The 12,400-nt window shown below is 36.3% G+C and overlaps 1 protein-coding gene across 4 annotated transcripts in view; it reads right to left on the bottom strand.

Moving 5' to 3' along the window:
- Positions 1-12,400, bottom strand: part of RMDN2 (regulator of microtubule dynamics 2) — a 66,189-nt gene that overhangs the window by 42,708 nt on the left and 11,081 nt on the right. Inside the window, exons 1-2 of one of the 4 annotated variants that reach the window (XM_024753443.1) lie at positions 3,351-3,478; positions 2,022-2,726 (exon numbers count right to left, since the gene is read on the bottom strand). The exons of the other annotated variants lie outside the window; for them this stretch is intronic. Of the exons in view, the coding sequence (XP_024609211.1) occupies positions 2,022-2,726; positions 3,351-3,367 (722 nt within the window). The 5' untranslated portion in view covers positions 3,368-3,478. Of the gene's footprint in view, positions 1-2,021; positions 2,727-3,350; positions 3,479-12,400 lie in introns of those variants that run through there. 4 annotated transcript variants of the gene reach the window in all.

Genomic DNA, 12,400 nt, shown 5'->3' with positions numbered 1-12,400 from the left:
AATGGGAGAAAATGCATATCAAAACCACAATGAGATACCACCTCACACTCATTAAGATGGTTATTATCAAAAAACCGAAAAACAAGTGTTGGCAAGGATGTGAAGAAATTAGAATCCTTGTGCATTCTTAGAGGAATATAAAATGGTGCAGTTACTATGGAAAAAAGCATGGCAGTTCCTCAAACAATTAAAAATAGAATTAACATATAATTCTGGGTATATAACCAAAAGAATTGAAAGCAGGGTCTGGAAGCTATATTTATACACTCATGTTCATAGCAGCATTATTCACAATAGCCAAAAGGTAGAAGCAACCAAAGTGGCCATCAACAGATGAATGACTAAGCAAAATGTGATATATACATACAATGGAATACTATTCGGCCTTAAAAAAGAAGGAAATTCTAACACATGCTACAATATGGATGAACCTTGAGAACACTATGCTGAGTGAAATAAGCCAGTCCCCAAAAGACAAATACTATATAATTCCACTTATATAGGGTACCTAGAGGAATCAAATTTACAGAGACAGAAAGTAGAATAGTAGTTGTCAGAGGCTAGGGGAAGAGAAGATGGGGGAGTTATTGCTTAATGGGTGTAGAATTTCACCTTTACAACATGAAAAGAGTTCTAAAGATAGATGATCATGATGGTTGTATGACAATATGAATATACTTAATGCCAGTGAACTTAAAAATGGTTAAGATGATAAATTTTATGTGTATTTCACCACAACTAAAAAATTAAAATAGAAAAAAAATTATGATACATGCTAAAAGGAGGAGGAAAACACAAAAGGAAAAATATCTTAGCACAATGATATAAATTTAGCGGGCATTTTATTATGACAAATAATTGAAAATAATACAAATTGCTTTCCTCTACAAAGCCCAATTATATTCTAAGTATTTTTAATTGCTTATATGCATTTTCTATTTGTTATTGTGATAAATATATTTATAAACTTTGCTTAATATAATGGAAAAAATTTAAATTTTCACATCAAAAATAAAATTTTGGAGACACTTTTTAAAATAAAAATTTTATAAAAATTTCGGGAAAAAACCTGAAAATTTTCACTTTTACAAATAAAAAGACAAACTCTGATTTAAGAGTTTTCTGAATTCTCAGACATATACATAAACTAACGTGTATTAAAACTAATTAAAATATCTGGTTTCAACATATTCTGCCTATTTCCACTACAATATGTTTTTACTTATGATTTGATCCTTGTACTAGTAAAAACATTGTCTATCAGTGGGATGTCTGGCATGAGCTATAGCTAGCAAGGCTGATATAAATGGGAATTTGTGAACTGATGAATATAGCTCTATAGATTATAGAGGAATACTATTTTAATGATTAGAGTAGAATAAAAGATGTTAAACCCTCAAAGACTGTAATACATTTAGAAGATCTAAAGCTTGATGTTATTTTCAGACCACAAAAGTATGACAATGGTCACTCAGAAATTTGGGACTAGTCAATCTATAAGCAGTAAATCTGTTAAAAGCCTGAAACAGATGAACAATCTTTGATTTCCATACTCCAATAATGTTAACCAACTATCTTTCAAAAAATATGGAAATTAAACTTAAATTTAGACTGCAATGTAGAGCTCTTTTTCAGAATATGCAGTGAAGTTTAGTAAGGGAGGAGACCTCTATGAAAACTGAGCAGTGATTTCTACAGACTATATAGTATGCCTGGTGGGAAAGCTTCTGATCTGAGCTGCCCTTCTAAGAGAGGGTAAAGTCTGAGGTGACCTTATTTCAGGAATTTCATTAGGTGAAGATTTGTCTTCATCTTTAGATGAGATAGCATTGTTTTCATCTTCAAAGGGATCTGAGGTAACTCCATTTTGAGGTGGGGTAGCATTTTTATAAAACGAAGTAAATCCAACATTACGGAGAACAGGGAAAGTTACACTTTGAGAGGGATGATGTTGCAACATAGCTGGAGAATTATTTCTACTGCGACTTTGAAAAACAGGATGAAAGGAATTGTTCCTTAACTGCTCTCTTTCTTGAATATCACTGGCAACTCCACGTTGTTGAGAGGAATAGGAAGTAGTAGTTGGAAGAGTAAGCATGGTCGCTGTGCTTTGATAGATGTTAGCGACAGTGTTCCGACAGGCTGAGGAATTAGCATTTGTTTCAGAATTCATAAAATATTTAGTGTTATATTCAGGAGAATAAGAGCTTATATATTTTCCAGCATCAGTAATACTCAAGTTTTTAGAAATGATTTCAATTGCATTTGGATTAAATATGCATTGACTTCTTGATTGAGGATCAAAAAAATTACTAGCACTCTCATAACAGGAAATTATATTTAGTTTTGGGGCAGAGAAAAGACTTCTGGATCTAAAGCGAAAATGTTCTGAGGGCGATTTTAAATCACTGAAGCTTCTTTTTTCTTCAGAATCAAAGTTAGCTCTACTTTGTCCAGAATGAAGGGAAGCACTGCTTTTCTGAAATTTAGCAAATAAAGAATGTCTTCTTCCAAAGAAAGATGAGTAAGAAGATGTATTTGATGAAGAAGAGGCAATTTTACTTCCTCTAGGTGAACTGGCTCTATGCATGAAAGGAGGATGAGCTGTTTTAAAATCAAGAGATTCTGGTGGTTGAATAATAGAAGAGGCTCCAGGGTGCAGGGGGTCTGAAGAAACTTGATCTGCAGGACATTTTGTTTGGAAGCTCTGGTCCTCTTTGCAGCAGCTAGAGTGAGAGAAGTGTCAAATGAGGGAAAAAAATAGGGAGTACAGGTGGAAACCTGCCAAGCCTCCTGAAGAATGGCCACCTTATCAATATGGAAACAATGTAAGAAATTAAGACAGCTGAAGTTGGTAGCCACATAGATGTATCCAAAAGAATGCCTAAGTCTAAAAGATTATTTCTAACTACCTACACAGTACCTGCCCACTATATTAAACCTTGGGAAGATAAATTGAAAGACTCAGGGAAGCAGGCACAAAGAAAAGTAAGGGAAAACATATGAGAGGGCACCAAAACAAAAGGATTCCCTGAAGGTAAAGGTAGAACTTCCCTGTTTTGAAAATAATTAAGTTATAATATCTGTTTGAGACTATTAAACTACTATATTTAAAGGGGCTAATAAGTACAATAAATGTATACCCTGCTGACTAACACGTTTTAAAATATTAACCATGGATAAAGCAGAACCTCTCTGGAGAGAATATTCCAGATAAATATCCAGATATTCCAGATATTCAGTTATTGTGGGAAACTAAAGGAAACATTAAAGCTTGGTTTATGAGTATTTCAATGTTCTTTAGCACATGAAACATATGGAGAAGTGTTTTTTTATTTTTAAAGGCTTACCTTAAGCATTGTCCCATACTGAATTTAATCCAAAGTAAATCTCTCCCTTCCTTTCTAAGCCATCATCTTTAAGCCGTAAAATGCCCTGTGTAGGTGGAACAGGTTAGAAGCTGAATGCTTAAGCTGCACGTAGAACTAACATGGCAATAACACAGAATATGATGATAGCAGATTCTAGAATCTAATGACATCAGTTTAGAATAAAATTGTTCTGTGGCTCATCTCTCTGAAAAGCTGCAATTCATGTGACTGTGGAATGTGTATTCTAACTTCATTATGTTCAAGGAGACAGCCAACAAATCAAGGGACAAGGAAACAGCAGGATGGAAGCAGTAATATATATGATCTCTTACAATCCTTTACTTGGAACTCTCTAACTAGCTGCCCTCCACACCCCTAGCCTGCTAACTCATTCTTCTTTCACCTGAACACTTTCTACCCCAGGGTTTTACATCCTCCCGTGATATGGAAAAGTTACTGTTACAGACTTTGGTCTGAAGATATATTAAAAAGAAAAAAAAAAAAAAGAAAGAAAGCCTAAATAGCAAATGTCACTGCCCCCCAAATGAAACAAGCTAAATTTACCTTGGCAGTAAAGCGTGCCATCTGATTACATGGGTCACTTGCACAGATTATGGAGATCTGCTGTGCCACTGTTTATAACCCCTTGAAACAACTTAAACCCATTTTAAGACAAGATTAACAGAGCTATTAGAAAAGGAATATTGCCTTCTCCTTTTCCAAAACAACTTGGAGAACTGTCTATATAAGAGGTATATGTGTATAGCCACCTATGACATAAAACATACCCTCAAATATATATATTTTAACTTCTCAATATCCTATACACCCTACTACAACCCCCTGTTTTTGTTCCCTTTCTAACAACCTTCTTTGGGAAACCCTTGAACAAATCCCCCTTCAGAGGCTAAAAGCTCTCTAATTCTCACCATATAATCGTCAGTTTGTAATTTGATTTTACCCAACATACAAGCTAATGAATTAATCTGTTCCTGTTTCATGGTTGCTGGCAGAAGACACACGATTTTTGTGTAAGAGACCGAGGACTTTATTACTCACAGCAAATTAAGCAATGTGATCACCAGCTTTTTTATGTTGGTTCTCCTTGACTTCAGGACCCACAAGGGCAATGCCTAGGGCCCAGACACTCTTACATTCGCAGTGAGCTGCATTTCAAAGAAAGCAACACTGAGCTTAGGGAATCCCCCGCTTTTATAGCAAGCAGTAACCAAATCTGCTGTTGGTCCAGAAGGGGAACATCACCTCATTCCTCAAGGCTTCTCACCACAAACCAGAGAAATGGCCTGGATAAAGAGTGGCTACACAGACTTTACCCCCGTCACAAAAATTAACTCAAATTGGGTCACAGACCTAAATATAAAATGTAAAACTATGAAGCTCCTAGAAGATAACATAGGAGAAAATCTAGATAAATTTGGGTATGGCAATGACTTTTTAAATACAATACCAAAGGCATGATCCATGAAAGAAATAATTGATAAGCTTCTGCTCTGTGAAAGATAATGTCAAGAAAATGAGAAGCTACAGACTGAAAGTATTTGCAAAATACACATCTGAAAAAGGACGGCTATCCAAAATATACAAAGAACTCTTAAAACTCAACCATAAGAAAATGAACAATCTCATTTAAAAATGAGCCAAAGACCTTAACAGATACCTCACCAAAGAAGATATGCAGATGGAAAATAAGCATATGAAAAGATCCTTCACATCATATGTCATTAGAGAAATGTAAACTAAAACAACGAGATACCACTACACACCTATTAGAATGGTCAAAATCCAGAATACCGACAACACCAAACACTGGGGAGGATGTGGAGCAACAGGAACTCTCATTCATTGCTTGTGGGAATGCAAAATGGTACAGCCACTTTGGAAGACAGTTTGGAGGCTTTTTACATAACTAAACATACTCTTAACCATACAATCCAGCAATCAAGTGCTCTGGTATTTCCCTAAAAGAGATGAAAACTCATGTCTACTCAAAAACCTGTACATGGATGGTTACAGCAGCTGTCTTCATCATTGCCATAACTTGGAAGCAACCAAGATGTCCTTCAGTAGGTGAATGGATAAATAAATTGTGGTATATCCAGACAATGGAATATTATTCAGCACTAAAATGAAATGCACTATTAAGCCATGAAGAGATACGGAGGAAACTTAAAAGCACATTACTAAGTAAAAGAAGCCAATACAGGCTACATACTATATGATTCCAACTGTATGACATTCTAGAAAAGGCAAAACAGTGGAGACAGTACAAAGATCAGAGGTTGCCAGGGGTTTGGGGGGAGAGAGGGATGAATAGGCAGAGCACAGAGGATTTTTAGGGCAGTGAAAATACTCTGTATTATACTGTAATAGTGGATACATGTCATTATACATTTATCCAAACCCACAGAATGTACAACACTGAGAGTGAACCATAATGTAAACAATGGACTTTGGGTGATTATGACGTATGTATCAATGTATGTTCATCAGCTGTAACACATGTACCACTCTGGCTGGAGCTGTTGATAATGGGGGAGGCTATACATGTGTGAGGGTAGGGATTGTATGGGAAATCTCTGTACCAACCCCTCAATTTTGCTGTGAACTTAAAACTGCTCTAAAAAAGTAAAGTCTCAGTTTTTTTTAAAATTAGGGGAAAAAAAGGGTGGTCAGGGCCTTACATTCTTGATTCTTCGCATACCTAGCAAGATGTGTAAGTGAATAGGAAGCCCAAGGAGGACTGTCTCTCATTATAGCAATCTATTATTTGCTTCCCTTTCTTGTGAGATTATTGTCTATTGTTCCTAAGTCACATTAAGATCTGTGAGTACCTTTTCCAAAAGGACATCTTTTGCAACTGAAACAATGGATTATATAATGCTTATAAAGTTTCTATTAAAAACTTCTCTTTCCAAAAGTAGACCAGTTTGTTGTTTAACATTCCCACTAAAGGCCTCTAAAAGAAGCACTTGCCCACTGAGCTACCCCAAAGGAAATGATGAAGTTATGACAAGATCTCAATGCTGACAAATACTTCTGCCCAAAGGAGGTAATGAACGAGGTCAGATCACTCCCCTCCTCACCCCACTGAATAAATCTACAATTATCAATTTAAAAAAAGTGTTTAGGTGTGCATGTCTGTGGGGTGGGGAAGAAGGTCCAGAACTGCACAGACGTTTGAAAGGAAAAGAAATTGCATACTAGCATGAGTTATATCTAAAGGTTTTGTAATATTTTTCTGGATAGAGTACTTATCTAAATCTCTAATCCTAAAATCACCCCCTCATTGCTTATTTTTAAGAGAACCTTAATTAGACACAGCCCAAAAGAAGTTAGTAAACTGTCATAACAGTAAGCATTTAAAACACGCTTCTCCTTCAATCCCTTCCCAATTCTCTTTTTTCTATCAATTCCATGTTCCCAGGTACCTTCTGCATTCATCATGTCCTATGGTTACCTAAACCTCTTCCTTTTTTACCTCAGCCGCTCTATTCCCATCAAGACTAATACCTCATCATTATATTCCTCACCATGCCTCAGGGACATCTTATTTATCTATAACTATAATTGCTAGTAATTAAAATTATAATCCTGTCATGATATCTCAGCTGAAAGTTAGAAAATCTTCTAGAACAAAGCTTCTCAAACTTTAGGGTACATCAGAGTCACCAGGAGAGCATTTAAAAATACAGATTCCTGGGCACAATGCAGAATCCCAGAGATTCGGATTCACTAGGTCTGGGGTTGGTCTTGAGAATGCAAATTTCCATCAAGCTCCCAGACTAGGTGGGATATGGATGCTGCTGGCGCACAGACCACACTTTGAGTAGCTCTGATCTAGATCATCTTGGTAATAAACAAACCCTAAATAGTGACAGTTAAAAGGAACCTCACAGCAGCTTCCTACCTGAGCTGGAGTCCAATAAGGACAAGGACAGTGAATGCTATCAGGACTGAATGTCCCTCCTTTCTTGGTGCCTAGATGCTAAGACCCTTTAGGGACCTAGCTTACACTTGAGGAGAAGTAAGAGGGAGGAAGAAGGGGAAACCCTGAATGTGACTTAATCTTTAACACAAAATAACTAGCTCTGAACTAGAATTGACAGAGTTAACTTGAATTGGCACATTCAGATTTTCCCACATCAGCCAGATTTTCCCACATCAGTGATAGTGAGCTACTCTGAATTCAGTTATAAAGTACAGTTACATGTTTAGCTGATCTGAGTGTAGTGAATGTAGATTATTCAATCCATTACATGATATGAATAATAGTTATTTGTATATTTACCAAATATACCTAATTATGCAAAATAACAATAATGTTCATCACTAAATTACCACCAGGTTAATTATTTTCTTTCATTACAATATTAAACTCTAACCACATAGGTTCACTGTTTGTAGTTACTCAGATAGCATGATTATCTATGTGATTTGAAAGGTAGAAAAAAATATGGCTTGAAGATCACCAAATAATTTCATAGGTTATTTCTATAATTTCCTTATCCACTATTAGTTTCTTTTGAAAGAAAGGTTAATAAAATTAACTCACTAGACAGTAGTTACTAAATACAGTCTAGTAAAGAAACAGTACATAGTCAAGGGTTTGAACTGATCTAATAAGAAACAGGAAGTCATTTTTAAAACAATAGAAGCAAAAAAAAATACACATTTTAGGTCAAGAAGTAAACACAGATGTGTTCCAGCAACATTAGAAGACTTATTTCCTTATCTATACTCTAGACATCCTTAGTCTTTTGCCTCTCTATCACACTCACCCTGCAAATCTCCTAATTTGAATCAATTAAGCCCTCTGACTCCTCCACTTCTATATATGAAAGGCCAAGAACTAGTGAAAAGATGCGCACTACAGTGCAAACTGGTACACAGTCTTGAACCTCAGTTGGAGCAACAGTCTGCAGGGTCATCCTTACCCATGCTCCTAGTTAATGTCCTCTTCCACTCCCCACAATGTCTCTTCAGTACTTTCTTTGGTCATGTGTTCATTCATTTATTAATATAAATATGTAACGATCATCTATGATGTGTCAGGCACTGTGCTAAGCACTGCAGACATCACAGTGAACACATCAGTGCAGGCTCTTAAGAAGGCCAAAGCCCTAAGACTTGGAAATTGACAGAGGATGGGAGAGGATGGTGGTATGGGGAAGAGGGGAGTCAAGAATCTCAATCTCCAGGCTTCCCTGGTGGCACAGTGGTTGGGGGTCTGCCTGCCTATGCAGGGGATGCGGGTTCGTGCCCTGGTCTGGGAAGATCCCACATGCCGCAGAGCGGCTGGGCCCGTGGGCCATGGCCGCTGAGCCTGTGCTCCGCGGCGGGAGAGGCCACAGCAGTGAGATGCCCGCGTACCGCAAAAAAAAAGAATCTCAATCTCCTTCCTCACATGCCTCAGTGTACTTTCCCTTCCATTCTAGAAGATGACCTATGGTCCTTCCCTGAGAAAACTAGGGTGATAAGGCAGGAACTCTTTCAGCTTCTGGTCCTTACACCCACAAAGGTATCTACCCCATATTTCACAGAATCAAAACCACCATCAACTGCAAGAAAAAAATGTTACCAATTAAACTATGACACAGTGATATGATCTATTAATTGGTGGTAAGATACATCTTGACTTAGGAGATGTTAAAATGTGAAAGGTTCATCTTATAATCAGTGACGTACAGTATGTCTGACCCCACACACTCCTCCTTAGGTTAGGTTAGGCCTTCAAGGGCACTCAAGTGGAACTGAGGTGACTGTTATGGTACTTCGGTAGCCAGGCACCTTGGGAGGTGAAGTCTGAGTTCTGCAGGCACTTCACACACATATTGGCCTTATCCCCCCTCCCTTTATCTCCTAGGATAATGTTTTTAGAGCACTCTGACACCTTGCACTTTCTTAACTGGGGATGAGGAAGAAAAGAGGCAGTGTAGCATGGTGTATAGACTCTGCCTTTTACCAAGGAATTACCTAATCTTTCCCAGACTTATCTCTAGAATGAGGATAATAGTATCATCTTCCTTAGAGAGTTATTGTATGGATTAAAGGAGATAACGAATATAAAACATTTAGAACAGGATCTGGAACAAATTTTTGATGGAGTTGACTTTCATTTTCTTCTGTAATATCTGTGCACAGAACTGGGATCTTTTTCTTTCCCTTATATGACACATAGAATTATTGTAATATTTAATGCATTGTATCTATTGGTCCTGGGCATTGGAGAGGACACTTAAAGATCTAAGTTTTATCGTTGGTCCCAAGAATCAGGGGCACCCAGATTCACCTGTGGACTCACTAGTAGGAGGAATGAACATAGTGCGCTTCAAGTTGTGAACAAAGCATAAGAAGCAAGATCACTAGGTGAGGCTTCTATAGACAAATGTCTCCAAATTGGAGGCAAAAGCCAAGAGAATGTAAGTTCAACAGGTGCAGGGACTTGTTTGTTGCCACTGCACCACCTACAAGAGTGTAGCTCATAGTCAGTGGTCAATAAATATTTATTTTAGAAATGATTTTGCAACCTTGTTCTACCTGTCTTTCTTAATAACCCACTGGTTATTATATATATAAATGTTATGGTAATAGAAGCACTGACCAGGAATAGTGTAATGTAATGTAATAATGTAATGTAGAATATGGCTTAAGCTATGTAACATTTTTTCCTAAGCTAGAACTATCTTACTTGGAGTGGGAGTTTTAGAGATTTTACATTGTCAGTTCCCATTTTTACCAAAATACTATCTTGAGGTTAATAAAATTTCCCTGGAGTCTACAAGTGATACTGTTCTCTTTCTTCAAAATGTTAGCTCAATACCTAAGTTGTACTGCTGCTAACAGGGTCAGGCCACACCTTGTTTCATGGGTTATTTCCTTCATTTCCCCTTTGTCTTCATTTCTGACTTAATTCCTCTCTGGTATTTTTACTCACTCTCTATATTGGCTTCCTCTCTGCAGCCTAAAACTATGCTCAAGGGCCCCCCCGACCCCAGCCCTCATCCCAGCTTGAAACAGGAGGGTTTAGCATCTGGCTCTAGGATGCAAGAGTACCCCGCACTTATTGTTTGTTCTTGGCCTTTGGGGCTCTGGTTGAAATAGACTGAGAGTATCCCTCTTTAACATTGTGTCACATTTTGTTAAAACTCTGTTTTACTTGTGAGCCTTTATCTTATGCCCTGCTGTATTTCGAGAGCCTATACAGTACCTACCACAGAGAAGACACTCTCATCAAATGAATAAAAGGGACTTCAACTGTTAGTGCTTCCCTTCCTTTACTATTATTTTTTTTCAAGAAATTCATAGAAGAAAAGAGCTAAATGGCAAATAAACTATGAAAAGCTGCCCAATCTTACTAATGCTCAGGGAAATGTAAACTGAAATAATGATTACTTACCACATCATCGCCATCAGGTTGGCTAAAATTAAAAAGTCTGATAATATAAGAATTTGTATGGAAAAATAAGAATTCTCATACACTGCTTATAGGATTGTAAATTGGTATACTCTGAAGGATGATTAAGTAATAGAAAATAACAGTGTATTTAGTCTATAAATCAGCAATTCCACTTCTAAGTATATACTTTCAAATTATTCCACATGTACATAAGGAATTATGAGGAAAGGTGTTCAATAAAGCATTGTTTATAAAAGCAAAAAAACGGTGACCTAAACATCCATCAATAGGGAACTAAATTTTTTTTTGAATTTTATTTTATTTTTTTATACAGCAGGTTCTTATTAGTTATCTATTTTATACATATTAGCGTATATACGTCAATCCCAATCTCCCAATTCATCCCATCACCACCACCCACCCCCCCCCAAGAGGGAACTAAATTAAGGCATATTATTCATACAGTGGAATGCAACATAGCAACTGAAAAAAGTGAAATAAGTTTACATATATCAATATGGAAAAATTTCCTTAAAAAGTTGATGCATAAGCAAATTACAAAGTGTTATGTACCCTACAATGCCATTTATGTAAAATTTTAAAACCAAAGACCATTTATTCATTGTGTATGTAAACAAGTGTATGTAGGAGTGCATTAAAACTTTCAAAGGAAGATTGCACACCAACTTGAAGATAATGGCTACCTCTGAAATGAGTACAAGAGGATCTCAATTGTATGTGTAGCATTTCATTAAAAAAAAAAAAATCTGAAACAAAAAAAATTTTTTTGCAAATCTTACTTTTACAACATGAAGGGATACAGAATCACCATATCCGGAATATCTGAATTTGTCTTTCTCTCAAGGCCTTGAAAAATTGAAGTTAAACGCTAAACCTGACTTGGAGGAAGTAGATAATGGTAAAAATAAAAATGTAAATGAACAAAAAGCAAAGTCTATATTTTGGCTCATGAAAATTAAAGTCTAAGAAGTTTTAAATAAAACCTCAAAAACCTGTATCTGTCTGTGGTCTTGCTTTCATGACCATCTTCTATGATTTATAAAGTAATATCATCTAAGGTACTAGGTATTATGGCTTGTATCATGCTGGTGCTCTTTGTGGGTAGATTTCTGGGGTTTCTTTTTATTTTCTTTTCAAATAATCAGCAATGTGTCTGTTGATACTATCTGAAGGTTATCATGTGAACTTAATACTAAAATGAAAATACCAAGTCAAGAAAAAAATCAAGAAGGCCCATAAGGTGCTATACAACCTTGCTCACCTAACAGAATTATCTAATTTTCAAACTCATGTATTCTCTTAAAGCCCACATGAAATGGAAGAACAATGAATTTTATTATGGGGTAATACTTTAACCTAAACTGGAATAAGATTTAAGTTCTGAAAGGGAGGTTTCTGAAGCTTTATATACCACTGTGATATAAATAACACTTTTAAACCCATGGTTTGATAGAGCAATATAGCTAAAAGGTTGACAGAAGAAAGAAAATTGGGCAGCTTAAAAAAGAAAATGAACTAAAAAGTTTTCAGAAATAGGGAAAGACTTAAATGTAAACTGAAAACATCAATGTGAACTAATGACTTAAAAAAT

This window comes from Neophocaena asiaeorientalis, unplaced genomic scaffold (genome assembly GCF_003031525.2).
Source record: "Neophocaena asiaeorientalis asiaeorientalis breed wild unplaced genomic scaffold, Neophocaena_asiaeorientalis_V1.1 scaffold171, whole genome shotgun sequence".
NCBI classification, from domain to species: Eukaryota; Metazoa; Chordata; class Mammalia; order Artiodactyla; family Phocoenidae; genus Neophocaena; species Neophocaena asiaeorientalis.
Note: the sequence above shows the minus strand (reverse complement) of the source record. Positions and strands in the feature narration are given on the sequence as shown.